This window comes from Falco punctatus (assembly GCF_963210335.1).
Source record: "Falco punctatus genome assembly, chromosome: 14".
Classification (NCBI taxonomy): domain Eukaryota; kingdom Metazoa; phylum Chordata; class Aves; order Falconiformes; family Falconidae; genus Falco; species Falco punctatus.
In genome coordinates, this window is record NC_137594.1 from 6,270,213 (window position 1) to 6,294,335 (window position 24,123).

General features: G+C 38.0%; 1 protein-coding gene across 3 annotated transcripts in view; it reads right to left on the bottom strand.

The window, feature by feature from the left end:
* CDYL2 (chromodomain Y like 2) overlaps positions 1–24,123 on the bottom strand; it is a 65,916-nt gene that overhangs the window by 12,438 nt on the left and 29,355 nt on the right. For all 3 annotated transcript variants that reach the window (XM_080410735.1, XM_080410734.1, XM_080410736.1), the window contains exons 2-4: positions 16,305–16,899; positions 7,267–7,484; positions 80–252 (exon numbers count right to left, since the gene is read on the bottom strand). In XM_080410735.1, the coding sequence (XP_080266861.1) occupies positions 80–252; positions 7,267–7,484; positions 16,305–16,899 (986 nt within the window). The remainder of the gene's footprint in view (positions 1–79; positions 253–7,266; positions 7,485–16,304; positions 16,900–24,123) is intronic.

Here is a 24,123-nt window from a genome sequence, read left to right on the forward strand (position 1 = left end):
CATTTTTGGACCTGATAAATATCTTTATAATCACACACTGCATTTCATAATTTAGAGATCATAGGTAAGCTTGGGTCACCTTATAGCTTCTGCAATCCTAGTGCTTTCCTTTCTTCTGTCATTGGATAACCTGCCAATTAAATATGAGTAATCTAGGCCACTACAGAATACACTTCCCACTGCGCTGAGAAGTAAGAGTTTACTGTCATCAGCTGATGCATTGCACAATGCTCTCCGAACTTCCTTCATGATCTGTGGATAAAGAAAAGTAAACAATTCGACATGCATGCCGTTGCAATATCATTTCCCTAGTTTTACAAACCTTATTGATTTTGAGAGACTTAAATTTTGGGCACTATTAATACTTACATCAATTATATGTATTTATATAATTTTAATATACTTAGAATGGTAACACTGAGAGTTTACAAAATATTTTATATTTGGAAGTGCTTTGTGGATGCTTACTAATTCAAAAGGTTTTTAGGAGTCGGCTGTTCTATGGGCAATTCTAGCCAGCGTATGATTTTTGGTTTCAATTTAATAATTTCAAATATCACTTTTTTATTTTCATCGTGTATATTCAGTGTACATCACTGCATCCTCAGTAACACAGTTATCACAACAACAGCCTATTAACCTCAACAGATTGTAAGCAAAATCTACAAACCCCAGTTTTCAGTTCTTCAACTACTTTGGTTTATATGACTTCAACCACAGCAAAGCAGGACAAGAGGACATCATATACATCAACATGACAAACATATTATTCATTTTTCTATGCTCAGTGATATCGTTAAAGTCTACAAATGTTAAAGCAAAAAAGCCACTTGAAAGAGACATTTTGCCTCTGATTTACAACTGGATCAAAATACTAATTGCACCATAAATCAAACCTAATCAAAATCTGTATAGAATTGAGCTGCTGGTATTATAAGAAAATGGCCTTTCACCCGAGCAGAGAATTGTTTCCCTAATAATTTTTAAAAGGAAATATTATTAATTCCTGATGGGTAACTTCTTGTTTGGTCACAATTCAGTGTAGATTGTAAGCTGTAATTCATTTCAGCCATTTCAGCTTCCCCTCTTCTCTTTAGTGATTTGTTCCTCACTTCAAGGGCTGTGATTTCATCTGGTGTGACACCTCCCATGCTTAAACATACTCATGTGTCAAAGTATTTCCTATAGACAGGGTTCTGTTGAGTCACATTTTTCTCTTTTGTACTGAAAGATTTGCTGTTAGTGTAAATTTAGGTAAAAGCAAAATGTGGCTGGGGGATTAAATATGGTTTTGACATGAGAGAAACCCAAGATTTTTAGCTTGTTATTGTTTTCGTTCACTACTTTCTGTTTCCAAAAATTCTTCAGATCTCTGAAGTGCCCTATTTAAGAAGTGTCCCTAAATACAGAACAGAAGTTTTGTTTATACCATTCTAGGTAGCCTTTTATTTGAAATCCTGTGGTTTGTGAGACCAAGCTTGAGCTTGTATATTCAAACCATGCAGTGCAACACTACCTGTGTGCTTTCCATATGTGTTTGCATAAAAAAATGGTTGTTACTGGCTGCTGAGACCAAGACATGAGAAAACAGGTGGTGAACTTTTCGATGCTTCACTTTTACAAGTGCACTTCAGAACGCCTGTAATACAGAGTATGTGACAGTGGGTGGAAGTGAAGTAATTAAAAGCAGCAGAATTTGGAAGTATATTTGAAATTCTTCTGTAGGTACAAAAATGTCATCAGTGATTTTAGGAGTTCATTCTCAGAGTCTCAGAGGCTGTCTCTGTCCTCGGTAAAAACATAGCAAACCTGCACATTTTGTAAATGGGAAACAATGGAAATAAACCCCTAAAGCCTCTGTTCAAAGTTAAAAAAGAAACTTCTGAAGGTGGTGGATGTTAGAATAAGAAAAAGATACAGTATTTTGATTTTCTTAGTTCCATGGGGATACAAGATTGTCCTCTTAGTTTATTTTAAATGTTCTCAAAATCTGCTTTTTCTTAGGGAGGATGTATAAATAATATCAGGGAACCAGTCAAACATTTTTATACAATATGAGGAGTGTTGCTTTAAATATGATGCCATGGTATGATACTCCATTCTGCAAGTTTCTTTACCATTCCCCTTTCTCCAGTGATATCTGCATATGTACCTACTCTTTCATGTTACCACTGCTACCCTTCAAATGCATCATTACCATGACAAACCTGTCTCTTTTTTATCTTACCCCTCACTGATTTGGATGGCTAAAGCCATCGAAAAGCACACCAAACTTTTAAGCAGAAGTTATACTACTCGTAGGAAAAAACAAGATTCTGCTATCACTGTTTTTTCAATGTTTTGGAGAGGGTGACATTAAAAGTCCGTTATTAGGAATCGATTTCTCAGCTATGGTTGAAAATGGGAAGGCTTTGACAGTATTTCAGATATTATTTTTGAGCAGGAGTGGAAATTTAGTTCCACTGCTCCACTGGTTTCTAGCAAAATAAAACAGTATCAGAAACCATGAAACGATAATGTATCGGTGTTGTCAGGCTCCAAAGAGCTATTTTTTTTTTTTAATATTTGTGAACTAACTTTATCATCCAAAGGTACTCAGAGGCTCATTGGAATACACCAATGCCAGCCAAGTCAATTCTCACTCCCTCGTTCTATGCAATGATTCTTTTGCTGGTGCAGACCAAAATTCACTTGGTCACCTTGTCACTCAGCACAGTTGTAGCCAACCCGCTGTCCACCGTTACTTCCAAATGTCTTGGTGTCACGCCTTTCCTCATTGATTATCTGGGTATGGGTATTTCTCTACAGGTGTTTATACGCTTATAGAAAAGCTACTAACAATAAAATAAAAATTAAAAAGATGCTTTGTCTGTAGGGCTGCAGAACTGTATTAAACTGCAGTACTGTAAAGTAAATATAATTTTGGTTCAGAGCACAAATTTCCATTTAATGCAGTAGTGAATTCCGTTTGCAAATACAGAGATACTATGTGTCCTTAGTTACAGTTCTTTGTCAGATTCCATATTCTTTTTCTCTCTTCCACAACCCTTAAACCTTCCCTCATTTTGGTACAACTGTGGCATTTGTCCAATTAAATTTTACTTTCTCTAGTGGACCAGATCTAATATTACTATTTGCAGGGCTCCACTGCAGTATTCTCCAGTTCCATGCTTTTTTAAATTAGCTTTTTCATGGTCTTTTAGTTAATTTTCAGTTGTGGGGACAGTATTTCTATTCCAATGCGTTTGACTAAAATTTCTGAGGAAGCATTTACAAAACAGAATGGGCCAGTTATTTAGCTCATGATAATCAAATTACAAATTTAGAACAGGCCTAATGCTTCACTTACTGTTTTATTGAAACCCAAATATATAATAAAATTATCACTTGCTCCAAAGTTGCTTATTTTTCTAATCCTGTCAAGAAAATAAGCTGGTTCGTTCTTTAACAGGACACCTTATATTGCAAAATACACATAAAATGTTTTAAAACTTCATTAAACTTCTAAGAGCTTATTTTAATGCCTTTCACTGGATGTAGGAAATTTTAAAAGGCATTTGGTGCCCTTTGCTTTTAATATTGCTTACATTCTGGGGAAGTCAGAGAGCTGGGAATTGATCACGGTAATTACATAAAGTGTCTTGAACAGAAGTCACTTGTTCATATAAATAGAAATAGTAGTAGTTTAAAGTTTAAAAAGTAGTTTAAAAAGGTAACTTCTCTGAATCTCTGTTGATATTCTTAAAGGTAAATAATCTGTAAATATTAATTACAGTAAAACAAAATTTTAAAGCCATTCAGTTGTTCTTAGAATGTCTTCCACACTTGCCCATTTTTACATCAATGTGCTTTTTGTTACTTACTGACTCTGTGCAAGCAGATTCTTTTTGATAAAGGACGGACTTGGGAACCTATAAGGCTGGCTTCAGGCAGAACTGGCCAAGACCCACGGTTTGTCTTTGTATGAGAGCAAAAGTACAGATAGCAGTAAACTTGTACCTGCCTTTTTTTTTTTTTTTTTTTTTCTTTAAGTTAGGAAAAGTTGTAAGTAGAAAAACTGAAAGCAACCCAGTGCTCCAAAATGCACCTGGCAGAACTTCAAACCCTGTAATTCTCACGGCTGGAAATTTGAAACCTGGTTCTTTTGTATAAGAAGTGTACTTGAAGTAGTTGTATAGGTCCTCAATGGAAACATTAGCTGTTTAGGGAATGTTTTGCTTTTATTTCAGAGTAATATTAATTCCTAGCTCCATTAATAGTATAAAGTAAAACCAGTGGATGGATCCATTTAATCTTAAGTTTAAAACAGAATTTGGATCCTTGAAATGTTCTGAGTTAAAACAGCAGCAGCAGCATTGGAGAACAAACTTCAGAAGCAGCAAAGGACCCATGAGAGAAAATGCCCTAATGGAATTTACAATGATGAAATATTTTACCTATCTATTTTTAAAATGAATTTTAAAAGTAGCAAGCCTAAGCCACTGGAATAAAAACAAGCTGTGCTGTTTAGTGACACTGGCTTGGAAGTTTTATAAGGTCTTGTAAAACATAAGAAAGAATTTCTATAGTGCCCTGAACATTTTTGTAGAAAAACCTCCATTAGTACAGTGGCACTCAGCCAAGTTCAATCAGTGCAAATGGTGCTGGAAGGCGCATCAGCACATTTCATGCCAAAATCGCCTGCATAAACCCACAGGTGTGATGTGGCTACCAAAAAACATAGGATGAAGATTCAGGTAGACTTCTCAAGTGTTTCTTTTTGGTATAAATAAGTTCTTTGTTATGTTAATTAAATTGGCATAAATAGCAGAGGCCAATGGTTGAATGAAACTATTAAATTTTATCTGAAGATTAAGATAAAGCACAAAGGGCTGTTTAGGGGTGAGAGTGATTTTGTATAAACTTAATTTTGTAATGATGGCAGGCAGCGCACACCTTTTGGTTTTTTCCTAACATAGATGGCTGAGAATAACCAGACCACTATTTTAACCACACCAAGTAGACCTGTTCTGAATAAATTAATCATTTACTATTTGGCAAACATAATTTACTGAATGTTTAATAAAGCTCAGACTCAGCATTTCTTTTGACAAAGTGAAACACACTTTCTTCATTCTGTAGGAATTTCGCATTTGTACTTTCTATTCACTGGTGATAAAAGGCATCAAAACTGACAAAGTTGTAAATGTCCCTAAAATACTCTGTCAGTTTGTCTCACCTATGGCTATGGGTGACAAACTGCAGGAACAAGGCATTCAACATAGTCCTTTCAGTTCCTTGGATTTTTAGCTGTAATTGCCAGCAAGGATGTGGAATTGCCAATATTGGAGGTGCTGGATTTTGTGGTGTGAATGATCATGGGCAGCAGCCTGGAGCGAGGCCAAAGAAGTTGTTTCATGTTTGCCAGCAAGCAGCCTTTGGAGGGCAAGAGCTTTCAATTGCTCTCAGCCTGGATGAGTTTTAAACAGACAATCTCAGTGTGGAGAACTCATTACCTTGATTAATTCCTGACCATCCAGATCCTGGTCAGTAATGTGGTTTTCTAAAATGTATTTTTGAGTAAGCTTCAGTAAAAGTTCTAGAAATAGTCTATACTGGTGATGCAAGAAAAGAACTGTTATATGCTTATCATTTATTCTTCCACAGAGGTGGGTTCCCAGCATATTGGAAGTTTTCAAAGAATGAAACGGATTGGTTTGGCTGACCTGAAGAACCTGAATTAATTCACTGGTTAGAGCATTTGAACACTGCTGATGCGGAACAGCACAGCCAGCAACGTAAAGGTATGTCTGTTCACCCTGAGCATAGTAAGGCCTTGATTTTATACTTTTTCAGGCCCTTGAGCTCTTCAGTTAAATTACCTGCAGGGTCAATTAGTGGTAATTAATACATGGATGGAATGATGGATTTCAGGTAATTGAATGTGTTTTAAGGAATTGGTATTAAAAGCAGGTGTTTGGTGTTCTGTGTTAATTTACAAGACAGTCCTTTTAAATATTATATAGTTTTAAAACTAGGAGTGATAAATGTATGTACCATCAGTTTTAACTATTTAGTATCATTCTGTGTATTAATGTCCATGTGTAGGTGTGCATTTGGGAAGGGGAGTCAAATTTAGGGCCCATCATACCTGACCGTGGTTTTATCTGAAGCTCATTACATGTAATTAATTTCAAAGTTACTCGGTTTCTTATTGAATGAAATAGTTCCTCAAAGCTACAATCTACTTTTCCCTCAGGTGGTGCTCAAACTGATATTTCATACGTTCTTATGTTGAAGTTACTGTGTAAGACAGAGCTGCACTGGCGTGTCTGCAGGGCAGAAAAAGGCAGAGATCTGCTACACTGTGGGCAGCTCGTGGCGGAACTCTGCCTGCAGGATGCTCCGACAGGCAAAACTGGGGCCGGGAGGCAGCTCCTGGTGCTTCCTCTCTGGTCTATGGTAGCCCCTTTCCATCAGGCCAGTAGTGCCCATGTGGAACAGGGCTCAGGCATGTTCTCTGCTCTCCAGGACATGCATCCTGATGCAGGCATTTATTGACACCCCTTTTGTTCTGACATGGGAAAGGTATACCAGGGTATTGCCGTCCACTATGCTGGGATCACAGAGAATGGAAGGAAAAGCTTCTCAGCCCTTCCAGCGACTCATGTATGTACTGGAGTAGTACAAGCTACAAGTCCAGGTCTGACCTTAAGTGTATGATGTTTGGAACAAGGGAATTCATCAATATAATCTATATGTTGCACAACTAAGCAATTCAGCTGAGAACAGAGCCCCTAATTGGTTAAGGTTTCATAAATAAGGACTCATAAAGTGATTCAGAGAAAAAGCAATTAGGGATCAAGATGTACTTTTAGAATTACTGTCTCAGGATATAGCCTGAAATTCTCCATATGCAATAACTGGAGCACTGTTTAAATTAATAAAATGAAAGGGACCAGATTTCTCCTAAGGATAGTAATATCAGTAACTTCAACATGTGAAAAACTGACTCACACAATCCATGCTGGAAATACCGATTCTGCCATTCCGTTCTTTACTTCTAATTTTCAGTTTCAGACATGTAAATTAAAAATTAATTTCTATTGCATTCTTTTTGACAGGAATCCCAAGTGTGAAAAAGTTAGATATATCTGAACTCTATATTTCTTTTCTAAGAAAATCAGTTAGGAAAAAAAATACATAAAATCCAGTTCAAGTGTAGTGTTTCCAAGATAACCCACACATTAGGATGGCTTTCTTTGGCTTTTATGGCTACATGCTTACCTCTGGGGTCAGTGCATTGTTATCTGAAGTCTGACTCGACAGCAAAATATGTGTGAAACCATCTTCTTTCCGGACTACAATGTCCCTGAACCGGCAGTTACTTTCATTTTGACGCACACTGTATCTCAGTCTCTTATCAAAGACATAATCTTTCTCTCCATCCAGTTTCCTTTTCACAGTGCTGTGTAGATTCAAGCTTCCATTGGCCAGAGAAGAACCTTTCAGATGGAAAGAATCAAAGCACAATTATGTCTATGCCTTCAAAGAAATAGAGTGATACTTTCTAGCTCAGTATTTACAACAGCCTCTATGTGATAAATTTGGTAAATCAGAAATATGCCTGGCTAGCCAAATTTGGCCTCAAGCCATCCTTCCTATGCTATATTCCAACACGCAGTACTTTTTCTTCTTTGATCAGACAACCTCTAGATCCAATGAACTGTAGCACGTAGGACTGGTACTCCTAATGGGATCAGTTTTGCTTTGAAGATGAAAACAACTGCACCGCAGTCTTTCACATGCATTTGGGGTGATCCATGAATTCATAGGAAGGTTCTGATTCAGCTTTGGAAAAACTTGACATGACAGGTTTATTCCAAATCCCATCTTTTGAAGTTACATTTTCTTCCTTTTATGGGGACCAGAAAGTCATGACCAGATTCCAAGGACAACGCGACTACACACCTGGTGCACACCTCTATGTGACAGTAAGTCAGGGGAGTTCTTACTAAGCTGCCACAACTGGCATTTTCTTCCACGTATCCTTGTGGCTGGTGTTAGAAGTAGCAGTTAGCTGTCCCCTGCTCTGATCCCGAGCGTCTGCGCATTACCTTTTACAGGAACAGTAATTACTGTCTTTTGACAAACAGGTATGATATTAATATTGGACTTTGTACATAGGAAATAGTAATGTTGATGCCATTTTGGAGGCTATCCAGCTTAGGAAAGAAAGGGAACTGACATGATACAGTTCCTCCTTAAAAACAAATGAGGCTAAAAGTATGTCAGTTTTAAAAGACGGTTTATTCTGACTTACACTGTGTATGAACTGTAAACTATTACTTTGTTTATATTTACAGTTCTTCTGTAATAGGCAATATATTATGATTGGTAACAATGCTGAGCCAGAATGGTGGAAATATCTGTACAAGATTTTTATGCAATACTCCTTTTCTAATTACAGATGTTTCACACTATTGCCATTAAAAGTAAAGCAGAGACAGGCTCCTGAGGAACAGAGATTAAAGTCGCTCTGTTCATTGGAATAGTTTCCAAATCTGTTTTTTGTTTAAATAGACATGAGCCCACAATACGGTGTATTTAAGAAAGGCCAAGAAAGAGCTGAATGAAAACACCTTTGTTTGCTCTGTTCTTTACTCCTGCCAAAGCTGACCTGTTCCAGCTTCTGGTATCAAATAGCCAGGAATTTTTAAAGGGCAGATGACATGACTATTAGAACATAGATTTAAATTGTATCGTTTAAATGACCACTATCCAATTAAAAGTGCTCTGTTGGAACAGAATTGAATGGTGAATTCATAACAGATTATTCTCCAAACCAAAATCACTTACCCTCACTTTGGATTAGCTATGTTTCTACTTAACGTTTATGCTGGTAAACTGAATGGTCTGATACCCCACAGCTGGAAGCGACCTGTAGGATTGTTCATAGTGTGTGAAATGCCTGTATATATACCCTGCAGTTACGATACATAATGTTAAGATATATAGAGTGCTTAATAGTATTTAACTGGTGCGTCATTGGGCCTTGTCATGTAATGTGTGCATGCGTGTACACATATATCTACACACAGAAATGCATGTTTGTTAAAAAGTCAGCTATTTCAGTCAATCATAAACCTCTTTTATGTTAAATTAAGAGATACCGTCTAAAGCATCACCTTATTATATTGAATGGAGGATTCAACTGGTGCAATGCAAACACTGACAAATTACATTAGATCATCAATTTGAAAAAAAGTAATTTGAAGCCAGCAGAATTTGAAATTTGTTTTCTTGACAAGATTTATCTACAAGTGCAGAAATTACCATGTGCTTGTATTTTAAAAATTATGAATAAGGTTTTGCAACTGCATATATTTTGACATGTATTCTTACAAACAAAAATCAACTTAAGAAATTACTAATGGAAAACTTGTGTCATTGGGAATAATACACTGAAACAAATTACTTATTTGACTGAGACAGACTTTTAAATATTACATTTTTATCTATTCAGTCCTTACTATGTTGCTTGACCCAGCAATAAACTACTAAGATGTGAAGAGTTCAGTCTCACAAAAAAGTGCAAAAAGCTTACAAAATCAGAGGCACAAATGAACATTGAATGGAAGAAGTGTCAGACTACCTGTACTGATTATCAACCTAGTGTTGAAGATTATGCCTCATCTATTTTAAATACAGATGCTAAGAGAATAGCAGAAGATTAATTCACACAAATTATCAAGCTCAACAAAAAGCCTCATAGTAATAATTTTGTTTATGTTTTTGTTGTATTCCTTTGTTTGAATAATGTATCCAGGATGTAAATTAAATACATGATGTAAGAAACTAAAGATCTTACCACTATATTTTAACTATCTGCATGCCAGCAGACATAAATTTAACCAGAGGAAAGATCTAAATTACATATAAGAGAAACAGAAACGGAAAAGTGTCATTTCCAAGAATAGATGATTAACAGAGCAACATATAGCGGGTAAATTGATGTTTCAGTAGTATATACAGCACAGCCCTGTAATCTTGTTTAATCTGATAAACTGGAAAAAATGATCAGCAAAATCTAAAGACAACACTCATGTGAAACCAGGCCAATTTTGCATGCCCGCTGCATGGATGTAATGGAGCTACTGAAGCTTTGCTCTGGAGCCACCAAAGCACCCAGATTTTCTCTGCATGAGGGTTAGTAGTTAGCACCTGCTTAATGTACACAAGGGTAACACTGCCTTAATACATCAAGATGAAAAATGACTGTGACGTAGGAAAAAAGAGACATTCTCAAAGCAATCTTGCTGCATGTAAAACAAATGAAGGATGTCACAAATTACGTAAGCTTACAGTACCTCTAAATGTGGTTTACTGGCTTAGTAGTGAGTATTTGATGCTCAGACTAAGTACAAAAAGAAAGCAGAAGGGGAGAAAATACTTCTTCCTTAGTGGGAGTTTAATTATCACCTTGTTTTTAATCAGCACTTTCAATATTTTTTAACGGAACTTGAGATATTCCCAGACCACTGGTGCATCTATTAATCATTCTCCAGGAATGGCAGTAAAGGATGCTACTTAAGGAGAAAATGCAAACTGGGCCACTTTCTGCAGTCGTCTGCCCTAGTATCATCCCTAAGTGTTGTATAGGAATATGAGAGGCTTCAACCTTCCTGTTTCCTTCGGTATTTGCTTGTGGACCTTTTCAAGGCTTTCTCTAATCCCCTTTTGAGCCTGTTGATGCTGCCTGTCTCCACAGCTTCCTATGGTATGAGTTGGAGAAGTTGTGTAGCCACTACACAGAGAAGAATTTTCTTTCATCTGTGCTTTTATCTGATGTTCTACCAGTTTCAGTGAGTGGTCCCTAGTTCTGTTGTTGAGGGGTTTAGTGAATGACAGTTCTGCATTCACTTTATCTGAGGCCTTGATGATTTTGTAAACTTTGATCATACTCCCCCTCAGACTCCCCTTCTCCAAACTGAAGCCTCTTTTATTCTTGTAATCCTCTGCGGTTTAGTTGCCTGTCCCTGGGTCTTCTCTAGCACTCCACTACTGTCAAAGGGGACAACTTGCAATGATGTTACTGCTGCTGCTGTTGGTACCAGAAAGTGCTTAAAGACTCCAGATTGAGTCTGAGACTGGGGCTCCATTATACTAGGCACTGCAGAAAACATTAGAAATTTATAGTCTAAAAAGATGAGGCAGTCAGAGAGTAGGAAAGGGAAGAGAGAAAAGATCGCAATGAGCCTCAGATCACTCAACACTTTAGAGGATTCAGATGTCCCCATCTCCTTCCACTGCTGCTATCCAATACAAGAGGACACCTCAAGCTACTGTTATTTTCAGATATATCTTGTCTTAGTGTTTCATCACAGTTTCAGTGGCTCTGTGCCACCACTCTACCTAGTGATCCTTGTGCTGGTACTAGCATGCAGGTAGTCAACTGATCAGATGAACTCTTCTGGCTGGAAACTCACCCAGCCAAACTGTTAATTTTCAAACAGATCAGGTTTGCCTTGTAGCCTCAAGAGTACTAAAACTGGTGCAGGGGAAGGGATGGGAATAACGATCAGGATATCCTGGGAAGGAGAGTGGGACTGTTCCTTTTGTGAGCAGCATGCGTTTAAGCTGAATGAAAAAGATCATGGAGTTAGGGCTTTAATTTTTCTAGGTGAAATAAACCATGCTGCCTTACTCTTCCTGGTAAAACAGCTTGGCATTCCTCAGTCTTCCCCATAGCCTTTTTCTGTCTCCTTTCTGTCTTTCTTGTGGGTAATGGTTAATACTGTGCATACTTAAAAGCAGTGATCTGTTGATAATTTACTAATAATTTCAGACTTCTTCACTAAAGGAGCATCTGTAAGATATCTAAAAGCAATGAGTTTTTATCCAAACTGAGAAAGCAAGCATATTTGGTTGTCTTTTACTGCCAGTATTGCTCCAGAATAAATAAAACAGAACAAGCTAAAAAAACAAGAGGAAGCAGTGACTAAGTTCACAGAGAGTATTTAAATTAAGGGCACCATGAGACTACAAAGATTTTCCTAATGGAGAAAAACAGTGGTTAGTGATACGTGACAAGCAAAAATTCTTCAGCAGATGGTACAGAAACAGAGTGATGTAGAAAAAGGAAAGACAAAATTAAAAGGGAATGTTTTTTGATGCTGTCAAGAAACTTGACAAAACAATCACTCTCAATTACAATATCTGGAGAGAAAGAGAAATGTGGTAATAGAAGACGATATATGTAATCAGAAAGAATGGTACTGTTAACTCCTGAGAGCATCACTGGATGTTGTCCCACAGACTTTTTCAACATTTTCCAATTTGCAGACCCTTAAATAACTGTCAGTGAAGATGACTCTACTCTCCTTATGACAGGATGTGTGGAAGGTAGAAGAGAGGTTTTGGTGGGAAAGGTCTTTCCCAACTTCAGCAAGGCTCCAGGCCTCCACAGGGGTGCATATATGATTTTGTGCATACATCTGTAGGTATACAGCCATCCTTCTGGGGTAAATAGCTTACTGGTGAGAGTTTTATCTATAGGTTGATCAGGAAACGCTGGTACCCAAGTGAATGTCTACACAAAACGAAACACAGGCTGGTGGAACTCCATTCAAGGAGTCATCAAAACCTAATTTTCAAATAGCTATTATTTGTTTCAATAGAAATGGCATGCCACAGACAAACAAACGAAGATACTTTTTGATTAGTTATAGTTTATAAGTTACTAATTATATTGCTTGATTCAGTATGCTGGTAGCTAAACATTATTATGATAATGAAAGAATACTGGTTCAAGTTGATGGGTTTTGAAGGCCTTCAACTACAGGCCAACACTGGCAGCAGAGCTGGGCCTATAAATGAGTTTTCAAGTTGTGAGGAATTTTTGAGTTTTCTGAACCTAGGCTTCATCTCAAGCCCAACTTAAACTTTCTACACACATGTCTGGTGCACCCTTACGCTTCACTGTGAAATGAGTCTGACATTCATTTGGGCTCCGTACAGGCAATCTCAAAGCTGACACAAATGCCAGCTTCACTGGATTCTGCATGGGGCTGCCCAGGAGCCACAGCTTCTGGGAGCCAAACCCAGGTCCTCCGTGTTCCCTCTGTGTTCTGCATATAGTGCCCGGGAGCCCTGCGGGCGCTGATGGGGCATGCCGCGCTTTCGACTCGCAGACTCTGTGGCAGACTGCCTGAAACCTCTGGCATAGCTGGCTGCCTCGAAGCTAAACGTGGGAGCGCTGCCAAGCAGACTGCCACATTGCTCCCGGTCTCAAGGGACAAAGCCTTGGGACCCTGGCTCAGATTTGGAGAAAGTTTTGAAACGCAAGATGTTTGGAACAAAACTTCTGTTATACAACAAATTGGCATTTTTTTTCCCCTGAAACTTTCTTTATTTGGAATTTGTAAAATTTCAGACCAGTTTTCATGTGACATCTATCCCAATTAAAATGAGTTTGGGATACTAACAGGACACATGGCAGAATCACATTGGCATCTTCTGGGCTGCTTCCCTGTGAGTGTGAATACTGATGGAGTTCAGTAAATTGCTGGACTTGCTGAAGAGTAGTGTAAGTTTCTTCAATCTGACATTTCAAATGATGTAAAATCCTGTATCAGAAAATGTGACTTCTCTCAAACTTATAGGGCAATATTAGGAAAAAAAGCTAGTATTTTTATTTTGACCCTTCTTCATCAGTTTCTGTCTGCTCTTACTTTGGTAGCCTCATCTCTCCTCTTTGTGGTTTTCTCCACTGTGAATGCGCTGGGTATCACAAAGCAAGACCGGAGGGATTTCTGACCTTGGGAGTGCTGCTGACTATGGGTTTTTCAGATGAGAACCAGGTAGAGATTTAAAGATTGCTTGCTTTTGCTTACAGGGAGGTCAGAATGCAAGGGAGAAAGGACAGCAAAATACAGAAGCGGTGGATTTGGAGAATGCAAAAACAGTCATAAAGGAACTTTTTCAAGGAGCTGCAGACATCAGCTGTTAGACCAGGAGCCCTCTGTGCATGGCAGAACACCTGGGTGCTTACGCAAAGCAGCTTTCTACTGAAATAGAGCTCTCTTACAGGGATTATTCAAACAGGGGCTGATGGATGCCATTCATTAGCTCTCGTGGGGAGAAATGAAAGACTTATTTGACTTCACAGTTCTTTGTGGCCCTTTGTTTTTTGTTTTAAAAAAAGAGATTCTAAAATATGGGAATTAATGCATTTTAAAGACACATTTTGTATAAGAACTTCCCCAACGAATAACATAAAACAAATGATAAAAAAACTTCATTAGAAACAGTAAGAAAGCAAAGAAAAATAACTTTATACACATCTGTAACTAGATACGCAAGTCTTTTTAAAGAAGCAGGTAACTTTGTCAGCACTCCTGTATGAGCTCAAAGTCATCAAAATACAGAAGCCTGCACTCTCAGTTTGAGGTGTCATTGACATCAGCAGGGCTACGTAGGCATTTAAAGCTGACCACGCATTTTGCTGGTTTGGGAGTCTGTAAGAAGATATTTGATGCCTGGCTTGAAAGATCCCGGTAGTTATAGAATGTAATCAACTAGACTAGGCAAGGTCAGTCCTACTTCCCAAATCAAGTAGCATTTGCTAGGTTGCCAGTAGGGTGGAAAATGGAAAGCAAAGTGATACGATTTATATTGACTTTTGAAAAGTTTTTGGCAGAGCAGTTCACAAGAAGCTGTTAAGGAAATGAGTGCTATCATGGGCTATAGAAAGTGGCTAATAAAAATAAATAATTGGAACAAATGGTTACTTTTCATCATGTCAAATGATTAGTAGCTGGCTGCCCCAAGGACCTGCAGAAGGATTAGTTTATTTAATGTACGTATTAATGAACTGGGAAGAGAAGTATGAGAGGAAAATTTGAAGGGAATACAAAATAAGTAGAGTAAAAACCAGAACAAAATTTTGAAGAGCTTCACTGAGTCATAAGAAAAAGGTGAATTGGCAACAGTAAAGCAGATTAAATGCATAATGAAAAGAATCATACATATAGCTGTGTTCTAAATTAACTGTAACCAGCAAAGAAAAAAACCCTAAGAGCAACTGTGTATCCTCAATGCAAACCTTTATGCAGTGTGTAACAGCAGAAAAAAATAATACTCAAAAGGTTGTATCGCCACTATATCAGTAAGCAGTAGGAAACCATTTGGAACAGCTCCTGCTGTTTTTAAAAGGTATTAAAAAAACCCCACACACCAAAGGCACAAGAGGATACGGAAAACTACTAGGAATCTGGAAAGACTTCCACATGGTAGGAAGGCTAAAAAAGCTGGGGCTGCCTAATGACTGACAGGATACCTTCCACTTTATCCCTTCGTATAGGGACAAGAACTTCTTCAATGAAAGTAAAGGTCAAAAAAAAAAAAAGCCCAAACAAACCCACAAACCGCAAAACCTGATCAAATAAAATGTACACCTCATTGTTAACTCCTGAAATTACTGCCACAAAGCACCACTGAGGCTTTAAATTTTGCATTGGAATTTTGAATTGGAAAAAATTGGAAAAAAACCCCCAAAACTCAAAGAATTGGACACACATAGATAATGAGGAGGTACTTAGTTGCATTAAGCCGAACAGCATCTATAAAGAACATAAACCTTTATTCTTTGACAACTAAGCTATTGGGTAACTATGAGGATCAGAAAGAAATTTCTCCTCTTTCTTCTTGTTTATTTTGAGGCTGTTTGTAACTTCCCATCAAGTATGTCTTGCAACTACTGATGTATCCAGTCACAGTCAGAGACAAGGACCTGGCAGTTCTGAGTACTCCTGAATATGACAAGCATTAATACTGAGGAACTGGAATGGTATTCGGCCATTCCACTAGGATACTTTAGCAACAGCAGTATGGATTTTGCTTTTAAAATCATCCTGATCTTTCTAGACCACTGGGTCTGAGCCCACAGTAACTGAGAAGTGATTTGTGACTTGGTCATACGCAAAATCAAAGCTGCAGTATTATACATATCTCAGTTGTCATTCCTACTCGGTGCCTTGTCATCATTTCCTCACAAGGACTTTATACTGCAAAGGCAGGTAACAAACCCCACTGCTTCATGTCACTCCTTGGGAAATAGAAGGAGGGCAGCCAACTGATAAAAAAATGGTATAACACATTGGGAAAGAGTGTGAAACCTCATGCTCTCTCCATATCACTTGTGGAGCGTGACAATGATTTTTCCATGAGTGGCCTCTCTATTTGCAGTTGCTGCAATTAAACACCAGCCCCCCCCCCCCCCCGCCCCCGCCCCCCAAAAGACCATAGCTGTTTAAATCACATACCAATTCCATTCACAACAGGTGAATCATTACTAACTTCCAACACACTGGGCAAATTTTGTTCTCCTTCGTGATCATTTAAATCCACGTTTTGCTGTTGTGAGCCATTCCCAAAATGCCTAGAATCTTTTTCATGACTGCCATCTCCATTCTGCAGACCATTATGTGGCTTTTTCAGTGGCATGATCTGTAAACCGCTGGGAGTAGTTCGGTAAGTCACAGTTTTAGCAGCCCTGTCATTAGCAGATGCTGGCTTTGCTGCGTATCCTCTTTTCTGTTTTTGAAGAGATGGATTAATTCTCTTTCTTTTGTGTGTTGACCCTTTAGACTTCCCAGATTCAGAAGGTCTATGTGACATTTTCTCAAGAGATGTCCCTCGGCTTTCCCGCAAAAATTTTGGAGCGCTGGCCTGTTTCCCATGTCTCGATCGCTTTTCTCTAGTAACATGTAGTCCATTGAACTCATCAATAAATTCCTCACAATGTAATAGATGATGTTCAGGTTCCCAGGTGTCTTCATTGCTTCCGTACCCTTTCCACCTGATGAGATATTCCCATTTGCCCTTCTTGTTCTTCCTTTTGTCTACAATCCTCTCTACCTAAAAGAAAAAAACAAAAATACTGTATTAGAAAGAAAAATAGTTTGGTCATGAAAATTATGTTCTTCATTTAGAGCTAGGAAGGCCTCCCTGACACTGTAAAGGCACCTTAGTATTAGTAAGATTCTCCTAAAATACAATGCCTAAAATATGCACTGACATGGAAAGCCTAACCAAGCTAGCCAAAACGTGGCAATCTATTTTACAGATTAAAATTTACCTTATTTTCATAGGATGCAGTCCCACTGGATGTATATAGACCATGCTGACTGCTGAGGAGAACCTACCTGATGTGTGTATAAACTGCTTGACGTAACGTTTAGGAATCAGTGTTACATGTGTCTGTTCGACAAAGAATTCCCATGAACAGACCTGGCAGTGCAGGAGAGGAACGCGGTATTTTGACAGCAAAGCCATTTCCCCTTCTGAAAACATTAGGAAGAGACATAAACACCTGGTCAAGTCTAATCGGGGAACCTGCAATAGCCATAGTGTTAATGTTGTTAATAGTTAATAAATGTTAATAGTGTTAATGAACGTATGATTTTTTTGAGAATCAGGTTGCAAAATGAGATTATTACTGTTACTTCCTCAGCTACCTCTTGTCTGAAAGAGCTAAATATTGCATCTTTTGCTACATCGTCAGTTCCTGATCATTCTCCTCAATCCACACATGGTTTCCCTATAAACATCCCCATATTTCTTCATGTCTTGGAAACTCTCTTGAACAGAGAACTCACTATAACAAATGACAGTATTTTACACCAGAGATCTTACTTGCATTAGTGTGCATCCACTTTGCTACTTCCAACTTACAAATATGTATATTTGTACATGTATATGTATATGAATGCAGTATTTGAGTAAATACACAAAAATTGCGAGTGCACTAATTAAAAAAAAGGAAACGAAAGGCATAAAGGCAGGATTCTTACGCAGAAGTAATGAATTTGATGAACCTATGCCAGAGAACGTCAGTTTAAGGCACATTTCCTCACCAAGGGATAAGGGACTGTATTGGGACTACAAACTGAATGAGAATTAACAGTATCATGCTGTTGTGGAAAATGGACGGTACAACTGAAGAAATCTTTGTGCTGTCTCAGCACTGGCAACGTCTCAACTAGAAGGAGACGGCGTATGAAAACCCAAGCACAATCAGGGGACGCACATCATGAGTTTAAATTGCATCAAGTGAAATTCAGATCAAGTCATTAAGAAAAATGTTGTAAAGGCAGTAAGAATTAAGCATTAGAATAGGTAATGTGTGGCAGGTATGGAGGGTTTTTAGAACAAACAGGTTTTGTTAGACAAACATCTGTCATCAGAAGTCACTGCTGGAAAATCGGGTTATGATGAGAAAACCTTTTGAAGTCTCTCCCAAGTTTTATTTTCCGATTTTTTTAATGTTTTTATGTTTTTAAAATGTGGCTTTTAAAGGATAAAGATGCCACCAATGAAAAAAATATAAATCGTTATCATTAACCAAAAGCACTATTGTTAATTTAGCAAAAATAAATAAGTGGATAGCTAATGTAATAGCTTTCAGGGCTCTTCAAATAAAAATCATCTGATGTGAACAACAGTGGAATCTGTATGGAGAATTTAACCTTGAAGAAGGGCAATCACAGCAGTGTAAGTAATTGTTCTTTTTAGGTCCCCTGTTAGAGCAAACCAATGGATTAATTCTGTCTGCTCACTGGCTGGAACTGTACATTCATAGAAATCTTGGTGGGTTCCCCAAAGGAGTCTAAATGTAATTAGCAACTAAACATTATACTTCCATCTCAATTCATTTATGTGGGAACTGTGCTAAGATATCTGTGTCTAAGTCATAGTGGACAGCTTTACTCCATCTCCAGGGCACTCGACTGCAGCATCCCAAACAGCTCGTTCCTGTGCTTTGTCTTATCAAATATCTGCATAGAACCACCACAGAAGCAAAACAAGGCATCCTCTTTACTCTGAATTTAGCACAGTCCCCTTCAGGATTGCTCAGCATGGCAAAACAATTAGCTGCAGCTCAGTCCAGGCAAGTCTGAAATCGTTTGTCTAAAAAGAGGGAAAAGTCCTCACAAAAAAACAACAAAAAAACCCCCTACCAGCTTTTTTTTTTTTTTTTTTTTTTTTTTTTGTCTTCATTTGGGATGTGTGGCTTTCAAATGTCAAACTAATAGACTTATGATTTTGTTGACTTTAGAGAGAGCAGCTATCCAAATAATCTCTGGCTTTAAAATACTTCTCATCCTCCTGTCTGGGGCTAGCCAGAAAGACTGTACATTTGAACCATGGAACTCTGGAGAGGCGTGTGGATTGTTGCTGGATTTGTTGCTTTAATTACTGCAGCTCACTCTACCAAGGAGCAAAACATACGTATATATATATACACACACACACATATATATGTATGTGTCCTGAGGAAAAAAAGAAATTGCTGCTAAACTCAGTAGACCACAGCTATCATTACTGTAGAGAATTTGTTTAGTGCTATTCCGTCTGTAGTAGGTAAACAATACATGCCTTCCCCTCCCTTTTTCATTCAGGAATTTGGACTTGGAACACAGACTGTGTCAGGCTGATGCTACCTTGGAGTAATTTGTCTTCCTTTTGAGGGATTACACCAGTTGCATTCCCCCACCTGCTCAGTGAAGGAAGAACCTGAGGAAGGACAAATATTTTGCCATTCTCAGAACCACGTACAAAAACCATCTCTTCAACCTCAGCTTTTGTCACTCATGCACATATCTTTAAATTTAACTATACTGATTTCTCATTTTTGCATTGTTGTTCTACTACATGAAGGAAAAGTGAAGGGAAGAGGTTTTGTGGAGAGCGTTTTTTTAATATGGAAAACATTCAAATATTTTGGTGATGAGGCATTACGCATTTCAATTAAGAGGATAAAAACATGAGTGGTCTTTAGTCCCGGGAAACAAAATACTGGCAATGGAGAATGTGATTAACCACTTCAACACATCATGAAGGGAGAATAAAAGTATTTATGAAATTGGGTCAAATTTCATAAATGGTTTTAGAAAAAACATTCAGAAAGGAAATATATTTAGGAGAGACTAAGCATTTCATTACAAGATTTTCAGAACAAAACTGTCAATGTTTCACTTCTAATTTATGTAGCAAAACTAAAATGAAGAGGGACTAAATAAGCTGAAGACAATGTTTTGTTTCTGGTCAACCCTCTTTTCAATTTATTGTTTTGCTGGGGAGAAAATGAAAAAAATGTGGCTTGATCCAAAATTAGTTGTTTTCCTTGAGTATTTTGGTTCAGCCATCATACCCGCTGTCTTGACTAATGATGCATAAAAAGTCTGAGTAGATATTTGCCTCATCCTCATTACTGCCTCATTGTTCATTACTGAATGCATTTGAGGGTAGCATCGAATGTACTTGACCTCTCAACATGGTCCCTTTTCTTTCTCGGGGCTTTAAGTTCTTCACTGATACTTATTCCCCGCAAAGTGCCACTGTGCTCCTTCACCACATACAGTGAAGTGCTTCAGTGTAGGCATAAATATCAGGGTTTTACCCACACCTGGTACTTTCTGTCCCATTCTCCTTCTGTTCACAGTCCACAGTAATAACAAACATCACTACTTTGTTTTTTTAATGATGAATATTTGTTTTAACGGGTAGTATATAAAGTAATAATATTTCGCATTTACTTAAAGTTACACAGATTCATATGAGCTTTCTTAATGAGAAATATTTCTGTGACAGCTAGTGATTAATAGAAATAATACTTTCATTCCTTCCCTAGAATAAGCAAAACACAGTTCTGAGAATATGCAGAAAATATCTATGGTTTCAATGTCTGATTTTCCATTTGTCCCCCCTCAGTTCTGCCTTTAACAAGAACCGAATGACATCTTCCAAAAGTGACCTTAGTAGATACAGTTTGCCACATCCTTGAATTCACTATATTTGGTTTGGAAAACTAAGTAATTAAATTTATTAAAAGTGAAATGACTGCAAACAAAGTTTGCAGGTGTATCAACAGTTAAGAGAGTGTTAGGATTGACATACACCATTACTTGCCTTTTTTCTACATTCTTTCTATATGCCCCTCTTGGCTAATTTCGGATGAGTTGAGGTGCTGATATATCACCATATAAATGTGTTTAAAGAGAACCAATAGAATGAGACCATGGCATCTGTGCAAATGCACTTGCAACAAACACAGTTTTTATCTTCCAACTAGCCTTAAACCTAGCTCTATACACAGCTGCACAAACTAGGATGAAAATCATAATAAAAGCCTATTTTTTAAAAAAGAAAAAGAACTGTATTCTAAACAATGTGAAATAAAAAAAATATAATAATCAATTACAGTACAAATATGTAGAGTTTAATAAACTTAGTGTTGTGCTTATACATGCAGGTACAATACACATCTTTCTTCACAAAAGATTCAGGGTCAAAATCACTCATTTAACAGTGCAGTGTTACTGTCCACTTATAAAAAAAACCTACAAAACCCACCAAAACACCAAACAACCGTTCACCTAGGCTAAGTTAAAAGAGGGTAATTCCTATTGAATTTTTTCTACAGGTATAACTGTAAAGTCAGAACAGCGTATCTTACAGTTCACAGTTCTAAAGAGCACAAATAAAAATCCTTACGTTCCTAGAAGACAGCTTCCAGGAGATCAGTTAACCTCCAGAAAGGTCTGGAGGACTGCCTGTCTACTTAGTGATTTCCAAAATAAGTACATGTCATCTCCTCTTCTTGCCATGTGCACCTATGTAAACAATTTAAACTGTAATCTGTGATGCTCAGATGGTCTCTGTTAGTGTACTGTACAGGGCAGCAGACTGATTTCATGACATACACTAGAAAAACTGCTTTTCATTACTATAAATTACAGGACTTGCACTGGTTTATGTGTTTTTTTCATTGGAGGCCTTTGTCCCATGTTGTGCCTCAGGGTGTTGGAAGGGTATTTGAAGGAAGTGCCAAGGAAAGAAAGGCAGTAAGATTTCTGAGAGAGATAAAGGCCATCTGATTCAACATGTCTGTCTTCTAAAAATTCATGACTGCCCTAACTTCCTCCTTTTTGTTACCTCTGCTTAGAAATAATGTGTCTCATTAGTTGCAACACTCTTGCTTGCTTGCATTTGTAAGTTATTTGTGTTCCTCTTCTATTTGTATTTAAATTCTCAAAATATGGTAATTGGAGCATTTGTTCCAGATGTACAAAAAATATGGCACTGTATCTTGTGAAGCAGTCAGTATTCACATTAGAAAAATAATACTGGAATGGATGCTGGGTCTCGCTTCAGAATCTGACCCACAGTTTAAAACGTAGGGCCAATCAATGTGCCAACTATTGACACCCACCCCCTCCCAGCAGTAAATTTGTGTAGTTACCTGGAAGGTCAAAATGAAAGTGAAAGGGCTAGATAGTAATAAAAATGAAAGAGAAGACATTCCTCATCTGAATTATTCACAGGGAAAACATCAAATGACATCTGCGCAGGAATTTCAGTGAACACCCCATTAATGTCAAGAAGACACTGCTTTTTATTCAGTTCCTTTTTTCTCTTCTTAAGCATATAGATTTTTAATTTTCTACAACCTTCTTAGAATCAAAAGAGGTCTTAAACTTGCTAGGGAAATCCCCAAAGTTCCGCATTTTCACTGGAAAAAGCTCATCAAGCCTTATATTACGCATGGTTGCAAACCACCGCATTAGGTGTACTTCCTCCAACACATACATACGAAGACTTACAACAGAACAACTGCGTGCTGTAAAAGCTCCTGCTGCTCACTGTACGTAAGGCTGGATCTTTGATCTTCCGCTCCTGATAGGCAGCAACGCTGTAGAGGCTTCCAGCTACATGACTCCATGGTCCAGGTTTATGTAGAAACCCAGAAACCACGGCAAGTGAGTTGTATGTTACAGTAGTGACGTGGCAATTAGAAACTACTGCTAAAAGTGGTGTTTTCACATTCCTGAGACTTTTCCGGACGCAGCATTTTGCCTGCATGAGTACACACTGCTAGTTACCTTCTCTGGCATTCAGGTGTTTTAAAGAAACTGAAAGATTCAGTTGAGGCGCTTATGATTTCCTCTTTGTGTAAGGAGTCTTCTGGAAGAAGGAGCTTGCCTTTATTAGCAGTCCAGATCAAATGAAGCCCTAGCTGAAAGCTTGCAGAAAAAGAGCCAGCCGCAGCTTCCATGTAGACTCATCTCTAATGACCTTACACCATTTTTCTTGGAAGTCCCGCCTTTCTCTGAAATTCAGTCTCATTGAACCTGGAATTCCGGTCTGGTCTCTGTTGTTCCTTACTAGCTGAAAACTGCCCTGATGCCACATCAACTGCCCGGTTCCACACGAGGGCTGTGTTTTCCCCTTGATGTCATCTGTCCCTGTTGCTGATTCTACTAACAGAACCTGGGTTTGTGCCCTTCTCCCATTTTGTTTACAGCAGCTTTCACCTGGTCAGAACTCTGTTAAAGCCATTTCCCTCTCCTGCTATAGATTTAAAGATGTAATCTAAATAACTAACTTTTATTAGGATATTTAAGTGTATGTATGTAAATAATACCTGTGGTGGAAGCGCCACAATCATTGTGGGTTTTGGAGCAAACTGGAATAATAATACTAATAGACACAAGAATCTTGCACTGGAAGAAGGGCATTTTTGTATAGACTGATACTGTCCCTTGGGAAAGGGCTGGAAAAGGAAAATTGACAAGATGACATAGGGGGAAGGGACTTCTTGGTCAACATGTATAGTCCCTGTCATTGTAGGCAATTACATCATATAAACACTTTCATATTGGCTATGTTCATAATACAGAACATATTTCTTCCCCAGGCTCATTGCTGATAGGTTGCATAGCAAACAGCTGTTCATTCTTCAATGTAATCATTTTGTAAAAAATATTTTAGGTTTTCATTTGGAAAGCAAGGCAGTTTTCAAAGGTGCAAGAAATGCGCACTAAAAAATAAAGGCATTCTTTAGCAGTGGGTTAAAGTAATCTTGACAATGTTCTTCATACAGAGGAAGCAAGGATTTTTCCCTTTGCAGTCCACGTGTGCACCCCGTCATCAGAAGAACTGGGAATGCAATGTGGGAGCCATCTCTTTAGAGCTGTTCCTCCGTACATGGTTTAACCCTTTCACTTACAAACATTAATCAACACGTACAACTTATGTGGAAATCCAAAGAACACGGGGTGGGGTCTATTGATTTTAAAG